At 39.9% G+C, this 18,286-nt stretch overlaps 1 protein-coding gene and 1 long non-coding RNA gene across 2 annotated transcripts in view; one reads left to right on the top strand and one right to left on the bottom strand.

The window, feature by feature from the left end:
• Positions 1–650: 650 nt before the first annotated feature.
• On the bottom strand, positions 651–12,447 carry LOC110322314. Its single transcript, XR_002380556.1, has 4 exons — positions 12,317–12,447; positions 11,209–11,409; positions 10,863–11,040; positions 651–4,063 (listed from the first exon to the last, which is right to left on the bottom strand). It is a non-coding gene; the product is annotated as an uncharacterized LOC110322314 (long non-coding RNA).
• Positions 11,434–18,286, top strand: part of Slco4c1 (solute carrier organic anion transporter family member 4C1) — a 53,187-nt gene continuing 46,334 nt past the window's right edge. The window contains exons 1-2 of the mRNA XM_021198931.2: positions 11,434–11,827; positions 15,464–15,727. Coding sequence (XP_021054590.1) covers positions 11,491–11,827; positions 15,464–15,727 — 601 coding nt within the window. The 5' untranslated portion in view covers positions 11,434–11,490. The remainder of the gene's footprint in view (positions 11,828–15,463; positions 15,728–18,286) is intronic.

Here is an 18,286-nt window from a genome sequence, read left to right as displayed (position 1 = left end):
TCAAGAGATATTATTTCATTCAACAAATTATTATTTATAATGTTTATATTGATACTCAAACTTCTTCATATTTTAAAAGAAATGTGATTTTGGTACACCAAGATGCCCTAGGGGGTAAAGTCCTTTTCAAAGAAGCCTGATGATTTCAGCTCCATCCTGGAATCCATATGGAAGGAAAGAATTGACTCCCCTAACCTGTCCTTGACTTCTACCTATGCCCGCGCGCGCACGCGCACGCGCACACGCACATGCACACGCACACACACAAGATTTCTTTCTGTTTTTCTTTTTTTATAAGATTTACTTATTTTATATATGTGAGTACACTGTTACTCTCCTCAGACACACCAGAGGAAGGCATTGGATCCCATTGGATCCCACATGGTTGTGAGCCACCATGTGACTGCTGGGAAGTGAACTGAGGACCTCTGGAGGAGCAGCCAGTGCTCTTAACTGCTGAGTCACCTCTCCAACCACCCCATCCCCCATGCACACAGTTTCTTAACAAATACAATAAAAACTATGTTTAAAGAGTAATTTTGAATGTTATCTCAAAAATAAATTGTAGATCATTAGTGGAAGTGTGAACCCCAAAGAAAGCTGTGTTAGTCAAGTACCTGTCACTTAGACAAAATAATAGAGATGGTATGTTATGATAAACAATGTTGATTTTTGTTTCACAGTTTCTGAGATTTCTCTCCATGGTTGAATGGCCTCATTGCCTATAACCCTGTGCTGAGACAGGTGCTCATAGGAGAGAATGTAAAATCCGTCTTTGCTTCACAGTGAGGAGAAACACTAGCCTCCTAACCATGTATCATGTCCACGGTCTCCCAAGTCTTTCATCATATCCTACTAGCAACAATCTGGAAACCAAATTTTTAACACTGATAGCCTTGTCAAACCTTCCATATTTGGTTGTAGCAGAGGCTATTATCATCATTTAGAGGGAGATTTGTGACTTTTAGAATTTATTGGCAGTAGAAACAGAACAAAATAAATGACTGTTGGATATATTTTGGAATCAGAACAAAACATACTTGTTGATGAATTAATATGATATATTAGTATGTCGAAAGAGGGAACCAAAGTCGTCTGGGGAGGTGGAATATGTAAGTAAAATAGGGTCTAAGAAATTATGTCCTTCACTATAGAAACTAACAAGTCCCAAACTTTCACTGGGTGGCTGGGAGAGACCCAGAAATCTGGTGTTCCATGGAAGTCAGAAGGCAGTCTCCAAAAGTACACCCTTGGCCACAGGAGGCTGGGTTTTAATTCCATTCAAGCCTTCTGGTGATGGATTAATGTGCACTTATATTGGAAAAAAGCATCTCCTTCATTCAGCCTCACTTATTGAAATGTTAACATTGTGTAGACCCAGCAGAAGGGTACTTGTCCGGAGTGATCTGATCATCCTATGGCGCGATCAAGTTGAATCATAAAAGCAACTATCACACATAAGACAGGGAGATGAGTAGTCAAGGTTGTTCAGGAGTTTCCAGTTTGGTGAGACCACCTACTGATGTGAGCATCTGTACTGAACAGGGCAGAAGCCATTTTTGTTTGAAAGAGAGTGTTATGGTTTGCCTATGTTTGGCCCAGGGAGTGGCACTATTGGGAGGTGTGGCCCTGTTGGAGTAGGTGTGTCATTGTGGGTGTTGGCTTTAAGACCCTGGGCTGCCTAGAAACCAGTATTCTGCTAGCAGCCTTCAGATGAAGATGCAGAACTCTGAGCTTCTCCTACACCCTGACTGCCTGGATGATGGACTGAACCTCTGAACCTGTAAGTTAGCCCCAGTTAAAGGTTGTTATTTATGAGACTTGCCTTGGTCATGGTGTCTGTTCACAGCAGTAAAACCGTAACTATGACACACAGAGAGACAATATTTTAGAAAACAAACAAAAACAAAAAGACCTTAACAAATACTAATAATATCTTCTTGGGTCTTTATACCTTCTATGTGTAACTAAATAATATGTACTGACTGTGGCACTTTAACAATTTTATTACATGAGCCAATGTCATTTGCATACTCTATCTTTCACTGTAGCTCTCTCTCCATCCCCTATCCCATGTCTTTCCCTTTCTCTAATTTTTTTTTTTTTGAAGCAAGATGTTGTATAATGTAAGTGGTCCTCAAACTTGCTATGTAGCAGAGGATGATCTTGAACTCTCAAGCCTCCTATCTCCACTCATCAAGTGCTTGGATACAGAGTTGCATGCACTGCCACCATCTTTGTACTGTTTATATGATCTCTACTTCATGCTTAACACTATGCAAGAACTGCTACTGTCAAAGATTAAAGAGCAAGGAGGGACAATATACTAGAAACTCTTTACCCCTGAGAAACTCTTTGTTCTCTTATTCCCTCTGTAAGGATGACATTTTCAATGATAAAAAAAAAAAAAAATCATTCTACTTCTTTATAAGTTACATCATAACCATAGTTAGAATTAAGATCTACTGACTTAGGACCAAATAATATATCGTAATTTTGGGGCGAGAGTTGCAAACAGATCATATAACACTTAGAAATATATTGATCAGTACAGAACTATTTTTCTCAAAAATTTCACATAAGTGCACATTTTTTCTTTGCATTAATTTGTGTTTTGTTGTTATTTGCTAGATAAAGTTTAAGTATAAAGTCCTATGAGGCCTGAAACTCACTATGTAGACCATGTTGGTCTCAAACTCACAGAGAGCAACTGTACTGGCTGGTTTTGTGTGTCAACTTGACACAGGCTGGAGTTATCACAGAGAAAGGAGCCTCAGTTGAGGAAATGCCTCCATGAGATCCAGCTATAAGGCATTTTCTCAATTAGTGATCAAGTGTGGAGGGCCCATTGTGGGTGGTGCCATCCCTGGGCTGGTAGTCCTGGATTCTATAAGAAAGCAAGCTGAGCAATGCAGAGGAAGCAAGCCAGTAAGTAACATCCTTCTATGGCCTCTGCATCAGTTTGTGCTTCCTGATCTGCTTGAATTACAGCCCTGACTTCTGGTGATGAACAACAATGTGGGAAGTAAAAGCTGAAGAGATGTTTTCCTCCCCAACCTGCTTCTTTGTCATGATGTTTGTGCAGGAATAGAAACCCTAACTAAGACAGCCACCGACCTCTGGACCCTGTCCCCCACCCCCACACTAGTGCTGGGATTAAAGGCGTGCATCTCCATGTCTGCTGTGTGCAAGGTTTTATATGTTACTCTGACTTCAAGTGCTTTCCAGACTTAAAATGGAGAAAAGCTGAAGCTCCCTGAAGTAGCCTCACCAGGGTACCTCAATACAATGTAAGCCCAGGACAAAAAGCTTAAACATTTACAGGAACACCATTTCAACACGTGCCTACTGCAAAATACCCCTGTGATAAAGTAGGGAGAAAATTTTTCTTTCTCCTCATTAAAACAACTTTGGCAAACAAAAAATTTTCAAAACCCCTGTTACTCAAAAGGTCAATCTACCCTAACCTCTGAACACAAAGACACCGCATCTCGAATAGAAATAGCCCTGCTATAATACAGTTCTGACAGAGAGAAGCTGCCTAGACCAATGGCAGCAGTACACTCTCAATCTCCATCACTGAGAGTTTCTCTTCCCTTCTAAGCTGTCATCATTGATAACCGTATTTCAGATACAACTTAGTCTGCTTCTCTTTAATATTTAAATTCTGCATTATTAGTGATCCTCTTGAAGGCAGGGATTTGAAACAATCTTTTAAACACTATAAATCATTCTTTAACCAGATGTAAATGGAGTCTGGCTTTTGGGATGCCTGCAGATGTGATATGTAACTTCCAGAAAGTGTCCTTCTCCATTTTCCTCTGAGACAGGCTGAATCCAGAACAGGCTTCCAATTGGCAGTTCAGGGGACTAGGCCTAAATCGCTGTTTCCAAGAAGTAGGCAATTCAGTTACTGAAAAAAACTCAAGATCTCAGGCAGCCAGTCAGAAACTGCCCTGCCATCAGAAGCTACACCACCAGCTGGGAGGGGCCAAGGACAATGGGTCAGCCACAGTTTCCAGACTTCCTCAGCAACAGTGTCCAGACTGCCCCAACAATGGTTCTGGAATGTCCCTAGAAATAAAGCCAACAGATTAAGAAAAATGTCACCTACCCATCCCCCAGAATTCCCCTAATGTGCTTTAGGTTGGACCTTTGAGCTCACTTGGGTGCCTCCATCTTGGTAGATGGTAGACTCAAATATGCTGACTTCAGAATAAAACACCCTCTTTGCTTTCACATACCATTTGAATCCAGGGCATCATTCTTCGACGTATCATGGACCCTTACACCTCTTGTTCGAATAAAATTAGAGATAGCAAGAAATTCAGGTGTTATTTTGGAAGCATTAATCTAACATACAGGGACTATAAAATAGTAGGATAGACAGAGCATGTGTTGCTAGTACCCTGGATTCCAAACCATTACAGATTGATAACTCGAAGCAGCCTACAAATACTTGTTTCAGCTATTACTCCCTTTTGTTTTTATTTTTGTAACCAAAGTTGTCGTAATTCCTTAAGAGGTCCTACCTTTGGTTTCCTAGACTCAGTGCTACAAAGCAGACATTATTGTGTGTTATGCAAATACTGAATTGAAGTTTATTCTCTGTATAAAAGTCTCCAGTTCAGCTCAGTTTACAAATTCCTTTACAATTGTGCATATGGGGCTCTAGAGCTTCCCCCCATTAAATTTCTACTTAGATAGTATTCTGCCAAGAGCCTGTCTTTGACCATCCCTACTTGAGAAATCACCAAGCTTATTTAAGTTGATTATCCTTTAAATTGTCTTCTGCACATATTGTTTGCACATGATTTCCACCCATACATATTATCTTCAATTGCTTTTGCTTTTATGATTGTTATACTTCTGTATATCAAGCTCCTGAAGATCAACAACTTACCTGTTTGTTCTACATATTATAGCGAGCAATTAGCAAAATATTTTCAAGTAGAAGACACTTAATCTGTATGTTATGAACATATGCCTATGTGGAGGGAGCCCTCTTAAGTGTCTCACACTCGACTAACGCCATTAACTGATTTAACTATATCACACCATCATTTTATGGTATAGCCACTACTGGTGGCATTTTACAAAAGAGAAAACCAAAAGAAACAGAATGACATGGCCAAGAGTACAAAGTCAAAAAAATAAAATAAAATAAAAGACAGCTAAATAATTTTAGCTACAGTACTTAACAGTTTAAAAGTGTCTGGAATGCAGGACTTTATGCTTGCCTGTTTACTAACTACCTTTAGAAAATTTGAAAAAAAAATGTTTTATTAAGTATGTGGGGTTTTTTACACATAAAGCTTACTGTTTGTTTGCTTTTACTTTTTGTTGGTGGTGGTGGTTTTTTTCCAGAGACAGTGCAACTATACAGGAATGAGGTTATGCTTCCCTTTAGCTATCAGGCTGTTGAAACAATTATCTTTGATGAAGAGGGATTTCCCTGTCCATCTCTTGCTACAGGGGAGTGGGGGATTGTTGGGTGGGGCATGTGTGATGGGGGACTGGGATGGGGTGGGATGGGGTGGGGTGGGGTGGGGTTTGGAATCTAAAGCTTAATACCATCTAAAGGAGGGGCTAGAGACTCCAGGGAAGAGAATGCGAATAGTCCTGCCTACTTATCAGACCACAAAGCCAGAGATTCTGGGGCCTAGACAATGGCAATGGGCGGAGATTGTCTAACTATGCATACCTTTGCCCCCATAAAAACTTAAACTGCCTGTCAGTCCTCTGAGCATGCTCTTTAGAGTCACTGAATATCTTGTTTAACTGAGTTTGAACATATTTATGTTTTATGTTTATGAAAATATGTATTTAAAACAAATGATACTTCTATGAGAATCAAGAAATAGGAAACACAAGCTTTAATATTTTCTCTTCAAAAGTGATCTTGATTGTTTCCTAGGGAAAAAAAAAAAAGATGTTTCTGCCGGGCATGGTGGCGCACACCTTTAATCCCAGCACTCGGGAGGCAGTGNCAGGCAGATTTCTGAGTTCNAGGCCAGCCTGGTCTACAAAGTGAGTTCCAGGACAGCCAGGGCTACACAGAAAAATCCTGTCTCAAAAAACCAAAAAACCAAAAAAAAAAAAAAAAAAAAAAAAGATGTTTCTATGTCTACTGCAAAAGATACAAAAATTGTAACAAATAAACATATTTCTCTTTCAATATCCACAAAATATATTCCAAAACATTGTGGTATTGGTGAAATATTCCTTCACATTAAGCCCATAATTATTTTCTATTTATAATATACTTGTGCTAATTTTAAGACTCATAGAAGATTCGCAGTGTATTCTTTTTCACACAAATATCTTTCCATCCAAAGCAGAAAGCCCTTGTTACATTCTGCCCATTCCTGAGGAATCTTAGCCTTTGAAGACAAAGTCCAGCCTACGTCACCTCTGTTGTCTTTCTCATGCCCTCACCCACAAGGTGCTGGCTTTCTCATGCCCTCACCCACAAGGTGCTGGCTGAGAGAAGAGAAACAGAAACTCGATTTGTATATAACAGAAAGATATTGAAGCATCAATCACTTAATCTTATCACCAAGCTGTAGAGTTTTGGACTGGGACTCTGAAAAACAAGTCATGCAATCCCTATCAGATAAGATATTTCTACATGATAGTTTTGTTAACACTTAAACTTTAAAACTCCATGTTTTTTCTTGTTTTGTTTTGTTTGTTTGTTTTGACCTCCTATCCTTACTATGATGCATCCCTGAACATTTCTTCTTTGTATTTCTACAATACAACAAGGCGACATTTTAAACTTGTTTTTAAAGTGTGTGACATCTACATTCTCTCTCTTATCTATCTATCTATCTATCTATCTATCTATCTATCTATCTATCTATCTATCTATCTATCACCTATCTATTGATCGATGATAATCAACCTAAATATCTATCTATTTACTGCATCAGTTACCTATCACCTATCTCTTCTCTGTGTCTTGTCTCTTTCTTTGTGTCTATTTGTCTCAATTCCTCTGACAATAAGCAGACTGAAAAGCTTTCCTTTCAAATTGCTATTCAAAGAACAAGCTCCTCTCCAAACTCAGTCTTTGAACACATCCAACTCATCTATATCATTAACTATATTTGCTTGATATAAATATATGTAGTAGGGATTTACATATGTAAAATATATAAATTTGACATAGAGATATACAAAAATTGGAACTGAGATATCTACATTGAATAAAATATTTCATAGATTTATTAAAAACTAACAGAAAACCCTCTGGTGGCTTTATGATACTGCTTAATGTTAACATTTTATTTCCTTTTGTATAGAATTTGTAAATTTTGTTCAGTCAAATTCATGTGATGAGTTTAGTTATATCATCCCTCTCCTCCCTCTTTCATCAATGGAGTCATTTTCAATACTCGGAATTTCTCTGAATGGTAGAGATTAAGGATACACCTTAATCAAATCCAAGTCAAAAGCCCATAGCTGGAAGTTTATAGTCACTGGGGTAGAGTCTGCTATTGTTAAAGTCTGTTGTACTACTAAACAGACATGCTGTCAAATTTCCCTTTAACTATTAATGTTTATACCCACAGTTCTGATCTGTTCTCAAACTTGGGTCATGGCTCTTTGCAGTGGACAGCAGTCAGTGGAGAGGTGTAATAATTGGTCAGACTAGAGAACAAGAGACTAGATGCTTAGCTCTAAATGGGATACCTGTATTGATCCCTCCCCACAACTCTGCATCATGAATCAGGAAATACCACAGACCTATAGGCAGAAAGAATGGGAAGGAGTGCTGTGAACACCATCTTATGAGCAGGACATATTGATCACATGCATGAACTCATGTCAGCTGACCCATGAGAGCTCCACAGGATCAAGCCAGCCGTGATCCCAAGGTCATTTCTGAGTAGCAACCAGTGGTTGATAATAGCTGGGAGTGAGAAACCATGCCTTTTTGAGGATGCAGTCACAGGGAGGTGTCCTATGATTCAGTGGGTAGCATTAATAGACTTAATAGGTTACAGAAAAAAAAACAAAAGACAGACCTGGGAGAGGGAGGGATATTATAGCTATGATGAAAGGGGAACGGGGAGTAGATATAGTCATATTTCATTCTCTATGTATTCGAAGTTTTCAAAATTAAAAAAATTATTATTTATTTTTGAGATTAAAATATAATTACACCATTTCCCCCGTTTCCTTTTCTCCCTCCCAACCCTCCCATGCAACCCTTCTTACTGTATTCAAATTCAAGGCCACTTTTTCTTTAGAAAACATTTAAAAAATTATAGCTATATATTTTAAAAATAAATAGATCTCTGGTTAAATTACAGTATTAAATCTACACAACAACTTCTGCACCTCAGGCTCAGGGAATGCAAAAGAAGAGGAGTTGGAGTGATTTTATGAACCAGAGGATCTGGAAGTTTGTTATGAGACTGTCTCCTAGTAATGCCTGAAGCTAGACCTATAAAGTCTCACAGACAATACTGTCTAAAGAGGAGTTGAATACAGACAATAGACATACAAAAGTGGATGGGGGAACACCCACAAGGCCTGGAATCTACACAAAGAACTACAGGCAACTAAGGAATGCTGACAGCAGGGGAAATAGTCTTCTACAGAGAGAGCACATAAAGTGTTTATTTCCTACCAAATGGTAAGCCCTGAAAACAAGAAAACATTTAAAAAAATCACAGTTGCATTTCTTTCTAATAGAAATATATCTGTGTGCAATTATAGTATTGAAATAGTACTGATAAGCACTAATCTTTTCCTCACTGTTCTCAATCATACATTGTATGAATATGTAAGTGGAGGAGAGAAATGAAGGATACTATGAGCCCTTAGGCTGTTTCTTCCCTTGTATTTAGTTAGTATAAGATTCCACAGAGCTGAGAGAGTAGCACATGTCTAGAATCCCAGAAACTCTGAAGGCCAAAGCTGAACGATTCCAAGTTCAAGGCCAACTAAGAAAATGTGGAGAGATCCTGTATAAAAATAAAAAATTTAAGTCTGTGAATGAAGCTCATTTGTAGCTGCTAGTCTAAAATTCACAGTCTTGAGTTGAATACCCAGTGCTAGACATGCAGACATGGACATACACACACACACATACATAATACACACAGGCAAAACACTCATATAATGTCTTAGTTACTGTTCTTTTACTGTGAGGAAGACATCATGACCTGGCAACTGAACAGAAAGCATATTTCATCTCTGTTGAACATGCCAGCCTCTTTCCAACTGTCATTGCAACAAAAAGAATATAAGGTAAAAGGAAAATGATGTTAGTAATCCTTTTAGTAACATCAATGTGTGTTCAGGATGAATAAACATCACTCTGGCTAATCTTTGGACAAAAGTCCACTACTAACTCTGTGAGATTGAAGAATCCTTAGATTTACATTACATTCACAGATTACATGTATCCTGCTGCTACTATACTTGTTTTCTTAAATTTACAACAAGGGTAACCACATCTCATCAAATCCAGCTTTTCTGGAATACTTCCTACTTCACAGAAAATATGATGATATCTATTTATACCGATGTCTATTTTAAATGCAATTCTTTTGGAAGAGGGCTAGGAGAATTATGTATCATAGCTAATTCTCCCAGAATCTGACATATTCAGAACCTATGTTCAAAACCTCATATCAGAGAAGCATGAAGTTTTTGTCTGTGAGACAGGCTCTCTCTATGTAGTTCTAGCTGTCCTAGAACTCACCATTGTAGACCATGATGCCATTGAACGCAACAGAGATCTGCCTGCCTCTGTATCCCAAATACATGTGCCAACACACTGGGCTAAGTATTTGTTTTGATCTTTGAGAATGACTATGTAATAATCTAACCATTACGTGTAGGCTGAGGCCAGGCAGTGGTGGCACACGCCTTTAATCCCAGCACTTGGGAGGCAGAGGCAGGCGGATTTCTGAGTTCGAGGCCAGCCTGGTCTACAAAGTGAGTTCCAGGACAGCCAAGGCTATACAGAGGAACCCTGTAACAAACAAACAAACAAACAAACATGTAGGCTGAGGTAATTAAAAGACAGATAATGAGATAGTGAGAAAACTAAGTTCCATTTCCCTACAAGAATTGTCAGTGTGCTGCCTTGGGAGGGATTTTGGTTCTCCTTGGGGCACAGATTCTTCATTGTGTGAATGTATGTGACAGCAATTGCACTCACTTAAAGGCCAATAACAGTGAACAGGGCAGCCCTTACCTCTCTCTGCACTTCCAGGTCCAGTGCCAATCCAGACTAGTTTTTGACTCCTCAAAGTCGTACCTAGCTTGCATCACATTCACTCAACCCACTAAGTACGAAATTTACAATCCAATAAAACAACAACAACAAAAAAGATTTTATAAGAGAGAAGTTATCGCAGTCTTATAGAGTACTCTATGTATGCATTCTTATGGATTGCTTCCTATTGGGCTGTGAGCAGCACAATGTTTGAGACATTTGCCAGCTTGTCCTGGTGAGTGTGCTCTTCCAGACTCCCAACAGTGTTTAGCATACAGGAAATAAATACTTCCTGATGACCAGTGACATAGTAAATAAAGAGATTGTAATTAGTGTCAATCATAAAATTGTATCAGTGGTTTCGATCAGTTTTCTTTTTTGTTTCATATATGCACGTTATTTACATAATGATCATCATTTTCACCATAGGCTTGCTATACGCTGCCAGAGAATGCCATGGATGTGTTTTCAACGTTTTGTCATCCCTTCAGTTTGGAGAAACTAAAACCAAAATGAAGGCTATATTGCCTTGTGAATGTAGGTGATGAGGAAAGATTTGTTTCTAGGAAGGTTGGCAGGTGAAAGTACTATTATGGTTTTCATGGAATTCAGAGCAGTATACCTGAGTGCAGTCTGATTCTGGGAGCAAAGGACTCTTGCTTCAAATTAGCAGCAGAGGAGAAAGCTATGGCAGGTCTTCCTGAAAGGTCTCCTGATGCAACCTTGTTTGCAGCTTTCATACACCTACCCAGGGGGAATGCTAGCCCACAGACTACCACTGCCACTTCCTGGTCCCTGGGCTCAAAAAAAAAAAAAAAAAAAAAAAAAAAAAAAAAAAAAAAAAAAAAAAAAAAAAAAAAAAAAAAAAAACAACCCAAAACCTAAAAACAAAAACAAAAAAACCGCTGTGCTGAGATCCCTGAAAGTGCCGCCCTCGCATCCGAGATAGTGTTGCCCTGTTCTCTCACCTGGTGGAGGCCGGGTCTCACTCCCACACGGAGCCTTGTGGTTGTCGCTTGGGGCGACCGGTGTAGCGCAGAGCTGCGCTGACACCTCGAGGTGCCTAGGACCCGGAGGTCCGGGAGTGTCCGGGTAGCTGCGGTGACCGTGAAGTGCCAGATGGGGAGGGCTGGGAGGCGGAGACTAGTCCGGCCTTGGGGCGCTGTCACCTGCCCAGGGGCGGAGCCAGAAAAGAAACCAGCCTTTCGCCGGTCACACTCACACAGGAGTCTAGAGAACCTTTCTTGACCATGCAGGGCTCCAAAGGAATCGAGAACCCGGCTTTCGTCCCTTCCAGCCCAGACACCCCACGCCGTGCGTCTGTTTCGCCCTCCCAGGTGGAGGTCTCTGCTGTGGCCTCCAGGAATCAGAATGGGGGTTCACAGCCTCGGGAATCTGAAGAGCCCCAGAAGTCAACTGAACCATCTCCGCGGAATCTCCCAGCTTCTGATGAGCCGCCCGGGTCACAGCTAAGCGAGCTTGAGGAGGGACCTTGCGGGTGGAGGGGCTTTCACCCCCAGTGTCTCCAGCGCTGCAACACCCCCCAAGGCTTTCTGCTTCACTACTGTCTCTTAGCCCTAACCCAAGGTAAAGTCCAGCGCCAGCTTCTGGGGGGAGGGGGTCTTTGGCTGAGCTGATGGTTGGGTGGGGTCAAGCTTGGGGAGAAGAAGAGGCAGGCTCAGGGGACCCACCAACTGCCCTGGTCTTTGACTCTGATCTAGGTAACCCCCACCCCCACTTCACCATGCTTGGGTTTGGAACTTGAAGACGCTCTTGCTTGCCTGCGGGTGTTCTCCACATTCTGCGAAGTCCATATTTTAGTACACCTTCCCCCACCCAGCCCCCTTAGCATTTTTACTAATTTTCTGTTCTGCCTCATTTTTAGCAGATTTGATTCCTCTAGGCAAGGTTCTGAGAATCCTCCTTTGGGAAAACGATAAGTCATAGGGTAGTTTGGTCTGAGATCTAGGGAAGGGATTTGTTTATTTGTTTGTTTTTACAGAGGAAGAATTAAAGGCTTTGCAAATAGGAGTGGACTGATTTTCCAAAAGGAGGAACCAGGATAGAAGTACTTACGTTATGTAGTGTAGATTAGATGTAGGTAATCTTATTTTCTCGATATTTGAGAATGTGGGGACAAGCGCAGTCCTGTGAGTAAATGAGAGAAGACTTCCAGCTGTGCAGGGTGAACCTTAATCAGCTCTTCAGTCTCAGGAGTTATCGAGTGTCTGTTTGTTCTAGGAGCCCTTTTAAACTCCCTTGGGACTAACAGATTAAGCCTAGATTTATCCCCCCTGGAGTTTGCAATCTAAACGTAGGTTCCTTGAGTGTGGTGGAGGGAGGGAGGGAGGGAGATGTTTTTTGAAAAGGAAGCAGAAATGAAGAAGCTGAAGTTGCTTGGTTTGCTTTCAACTCAAGGGATAGAGTGAAGGGGAAGTTCTTCTAAGAAGACAGTCTGAGGAGGGATGGGCTAAAGGTGGAACAGCTTGAAGGACCTGCTGAAATTTAAGTTGAATTTGGTATGCAGATATTTTGGTACAATCCCAGACTTTTTGCAATAGTCAAGGATAGGTTGAAAGGAATGAAACCCAAGAAATAGTGGAGGGTTACTGGAAATGTTTCTCTGCTAAATTAATAGAAAACTAAATTGAAGTCTCTCATCTCCTGTTCTTATTCTATTTGTTTCCCCTACTTCAAGACACCCAGTGCCTCTTCTTTTTTCTTTCTTTCTTTCTTTCTTTCTTTCTTTCTTTCTTTCTTTCTTTCTTTCTTTCTTTCTTTCTTTCTTTCTTCACCTTCTGGGTGCTAGGTAAATATTTGTTGACCCTAAGTAGGGTTCAGCTCCTTTTCCTAAAGGCTTTGGTTGGATTTCTTTTCTTATCCCAACATGGTTTCGTTCTAGTTATGTCTTGGTTGTAGTTAATCCCAAACTAGTGATAGTAGAGGATAGTTGCTAGCGCTGTATAGAATTAAAAAATAAAATATATCTTGTGCTTTACCTTAGATTTTATTCTGCAATGTCTGTTAATCCAAGAGATTTTATATTCAACATAAACTATTGTTTTAAGCTATATTGAAAAGAATTGGTACTCTCAGGGGGAAAATGTGTCTACTTTAGTTTAAAGCATCATTTACTCTAGTTTAAGAAAAATAGCCTGAGAAGAAAATACCCCAATATATTAGTTTATGCCCAAGTTGAGGTTTCAGTAGCTGAATGTGTATTGTGTATCTGATAGATATTTGCAAAATGAAGGTTTACTGTAAAAGTAGTGATATCTGTGACTATCATTTATTTATTTATTTATTTAGAAGAGGTTTTTTTTTTCTATGTAGTCTGGATATCCTGGAACTCATTTTGTAGGCCAGACTGGCCTCTAACTCACAGAGATCTGCCTGCCTCTGTCTCCCATGTCCTGGGATTAAAGGCATGCATCGTCAGGCCTAGTGTGACTAATTTTTAATTAGAGTTGTAGTAGGTATATTGGAAGGTTGAAGATTGGGTGGGAAATGTTTCATGTTATCAGGTAACTATGTTTTTATGAAAGTTGTTTTTAGGTGCTTTGCACATTTCATTTTACAATCTCCAAATTGCTCGTTGGTTTACAGTCTTTAAAAGGAGCCACAGACAAACACAATTTTAGGACCTTGAAAGGTATGATATCAATTTTGTTGAGGTATATTTTCAGTCACAGTCTTGATAAAACAACAGTACAGACTGTAGATATTATGAAATGTTTATATTCACCTCAATAGATGATGAACATAATACATAAGCACAACAGCAAAAACTTTTCATTGCTTTTTGGTTTTCACTTATTTTGACATTTCTGCTTCTGTGGATTTAACTTATATCTAGACAGGACATCTTGATATCAGTCACCACTGGACACTCACTCAGCCTTCTTTACCCCCTAGTCCTTCATTTCTCTTAGTAGAGGCAGGTGGATTGTACATAGCCTTTTCTTCCGTATTTTTACTTCAAATATGATTTAGAACATTGGTGGTCAAAACGATGCCTAAGTTTTTGCTTATTTTTAATCCTGGCTCTTTGAAACGATCCATCTAAAATGGCCCTGGCGAGCCAACCTATATTCCCAGCACCTGAGTAGCCAGTCAAGCCTGTAAGATTGTTGATTCTAGGTGAGCCAAGGGACTTCAAAGAACCATATCTCAAAGTGGGTGAAGGAGGCTTTAGTATTTGTGAAAGTATTAGAAGAGAAGACTTGAGGTCTCAACTTCCTCTTCTTGAACATAGTTCAGGGTGAGTTGAAGTTACGGATAAATATGGTGGGGACTATGGAGTTAATTGAACCTGGCAGTCATGCCCATTTGTGTGATTCTAATATTTGCTGTACTCTTTCCGGAGAGTTTTGTGGAGAGAAGTGTCCTGAATGAACTTAAGATCTCTCTAGCACACTGGTTTCATGAGACTTTACCAGTCTGGCTTTTTTTGGTAAATTAGAGAAAAATGAAATTAGGCAAATAGCTATAAGTTAGTCCACACTAATGCAGTAAGCATTGCTTTTGTTGAGCACCTGAAGACGTGACATTTTGTAATGTGAAAGGCGAAATGGCTTTGGAGGAAGCATGTTTGGACTGCCTAACTTTGATACTTCAGAGACTTCTGAAGCTGAGCCTGACAAATACAGAGGTGGTGGATGCTCACAGCCTTCCACTGGACTGAGCACAAGGTCCCTAATGGAGGAGCTAGAGAAAGGACTGAAGGAGGCTGAAGGGGTTTGCAACTCTATAGGAAGATCAATATCAACCCACCAGAGCCCCCAGAGCTCCCAGGGACTAAACCACCAACCAAAGAGTACACATGGAGTGTGTACACATGGTAGCCGAGGATGGCCTTGTCCAGCATCAGTGGGAGGAGAGGCCCTTGGTACTGTGAAAGCTTGATGCCCCAGTGTAGGGGAATGCCAGGGCAAGGAGGGGGGAGTGGGTGGGTGGGTGAACACCCTCATAGAAGCAGGGGTAGGGACTTTCTGGAGGGAATGACCAGGAAAGGTGATAATATTTGAAATGTAAATAAAGAAAATTTCCAAAAAAGAAAAGAAAAAAAAAAGAAAAAAAAGAAAAGAAAAGAAAGAAAGAAAGAAAGAAAGAAAGAAAAAAGGAAAGAAAACATAGAAGAAACAATGAAGCAAAGCCCAGTGTTCTTCCTCACGAATGGGATGTATACAGTAAAGCTATAACAAGGCATTTGCTCTTTTCCAGGTATTGTAGTAAATGGGCTGGTAAACATTAGCATCTCCACCATTGAGAAGCGTTATGAAATGAAAAGCTCACTGACAGGCCTGATATCATCGAGCTACGACATCTCCTTTTGCGTGTTATCTCTGTTTGTGTCTTTCTTCGGGGAGAGGGGACACAAACCTCGCTGGCTCGCCTTCGCATCCTTTATGATAGGACTGGGAGCGCTGGTGTTTTCCTTACCACATTTCTTCAGTGGAAGATATGAACTGGGATCCATTTTTGAAGGTAACGTCTCTTTAGGTTTTTGTTTGCATTAGTCCCCACGATTACCTAGAGACAGGTTTGTTGACACGTGTACAGTAAGGTCAGGTCTAAAGTCTCCTGATGCTTTGTGTGAATTGTGTAAGGTTGGAGATCAGAGAGGTCGACTGTATGTTATTTGTTAGCTCAGTGGCTCTCCAGGTCTCTGCTTCTCTGCTTCTCTTATCCCATGTTGTGCACGGCCCCCTTTCAAACAGAAAGGAATCCATCCTGTTTGCAGGTGTTGAGTTCCCTGAGGTTCTGAGACTTGCAGGTTTTCGTTTGAACTCTTGCTATTTGCAGTGATTACAACTCTGTGCGCTGGGCTTGCACATTCCTGGTTTAAGACAAGACAGGTGAGTTGGCCTGTTAGGGCATTTTTCTCTCAGGACTGAAGTCCAGCTTTTCTTCTGGCTCTAGTTTGAACTTAGAGCTTCAGAGTGACCTGCAGACTATGTTACTTCGAGTAAACAAAGCCCATTGTTCAAAGGCTTGGGAGGAAGTTTAATGAAACTTTTGAGTAAACAATCACTTTTAAATGGTAAAAACAGTTACACTAGAGTTAGAGGAACCTGCTTGTGAATTGTGGAAGTTCACCTGGACAGTTTTATGTCCTTTCTGGGATTGGCAATAACAAATATTGAGAAGTTTATGGGGGTTGGGCAACTGAGAAGAGGCCTGGAGAGAAAAAGGAGAAATTGAAATACAGCAGTATAAGCATGTTTTTCTTAATTTCTTGAAAAATTACTTTTATATACATTGGTGTTTTGTTGCATGTTTGTATATTGGGATTCACTGGAACTGGAGATACAACAGCAGACCAGTTGTTGCTAAGAATGAAAGCCTGGTCCTCTGGAAGAACAGTCATTCCTCGTAACCACCTAGCCATATCTCTGGCTCTGGCAGTTCTTTTAAAGTTAATATTTTAATATTTTTTGTGTTAATATAAAAATAATACTAAAAACAGGCTCAGTGGTTCAGAACATTTGCTGCTCTTACTGAAGACCTGAGTTTGGTTCCCAGAATCCACATAGTAGATTATAATCATCTGTAACTCCAATTTCAATGGATCAGTTTCCATGGGCACTGGGCATGCATGTCATGCACATACACACATATAGACAAAATATGCATATATATTCGTATATAAACATTTAAAAAATAATATTCGCATGTTAATGTTTTCCAAGACTGACTGACTTCCCAATTGCATGATAATAAGGAATAAGACATAATTCCCAATAAAAAGGTTTGTGTTATGCACTTGGTTTGAAGAATATACTTATTGTATAAGACTATTTCATCTAGATATAAAAGTGGGAAACACAGTATATAAGAGAAGAGAGGATGCGCTGAAAATGCAAAACTTATCAAATAACTAGCATAGGAGAAGATACTATCAATGGACTGAGTTCTTAAGTGGATTCTTTATCTGACATTGGGCAATGTTGCATAAGACCGACTGCATCATTTCACTGGGGGTAGTTTTAGGAACATGGCACACATTGCAGCATAGACTCTGCTGTTATACCTTGAAATCTAAAGAGGACAGAACATTCAAACCGACTTGCCTCTGCAGAACACATCCTACTGAGTCTGTGATAGGGTCAATGTATTTATTTGTGTTTGCAATGTTTGGGGCCTTACAGCTACAGAGGTCCAGGTACCCGTCTTCTTCGTTGGGCTGTTAGCATGTGTGTGTTGTACACATGTGTGTGTGTTTTCATTTTTTTGTAATAGAATTATAACATTTTCCCCTTCCGTTACCTCCTTTCAAAACTTCCCACAAACACCTCCTTGTTCTCTTCTAAGCTCATGGCATCTTCTTATTATTATTCGTTTTTACATCCAGATGTATATATGAATATACATATACATTCCTAAATATAGCCTCACTCTGTATAAGGTTACTTGTATGCATGTTTTCAGAATTGGTCACTAGGTATGAGAGTATTGGTGTGCTCATGTCTGGAGAATATTGTTCTCATTTTGTTTTGATTTGTTTGTTTGTTTGTTGTTATTGTTGTTATTTGAGATGTAGTTTCTCTGAGTAGCCCTGACTGTTCTAAAAATGCTTCTGAGGGCTGGGATTAAAGGAGAATGCAGCCATGTCTCAATAATTCTCTTGTACTTAAAGAGATTTTTTTTTTAACAAGCCTCAGATTTTATCAGGTAAAATGTACATAGCTTTTCTACAAAACCTTGGCCTCTGTCCCGGTGGTCCTCAGAGTCTATCTCTTGTAGTACACACCCTGAGTTACAGTCCGTGTGAACTCTTGATATCCCAAAGGGGAAGAGCTACTAATTAAGGTCTTTCTGGGGCATGGAAAGACTTGGCTCACAGCTGAACCTGAGATATTACTGAAGCGAGAACAGAAACTTTTTTTTTTTATTAAATTTATTTATTTATTTATTTATGTATTATTTTCTTTATTTACATTTCAAATGCTATCCCGAAAGTTCCCTATACCCCCTCCCCCCTGCTCCCCTACCCATCCACTCCCACTACTTGGCCCTGGCCTTCCCCTGTGCTGGGTCATATAA

Source organism: Mus pahari, chromosome 5 (assembly GCF_900095145.1).
Source record: "Mus pahari chromosome 5, PAHARI_EIJ_v1.1, whole genome shotgun sequence".
In the NCBI taxonomy this organism is placed as follows: Eukaryota; Metazoa; Chordata; class Mammalia; order Rodentia; family Muridae; genus Mus; species Mus pahari.
The sequence above is the reverse complement of the archived record's forward strand: the minus strand, read 5'-3'. Positions and strand labels throughout refer to the sequence as shown.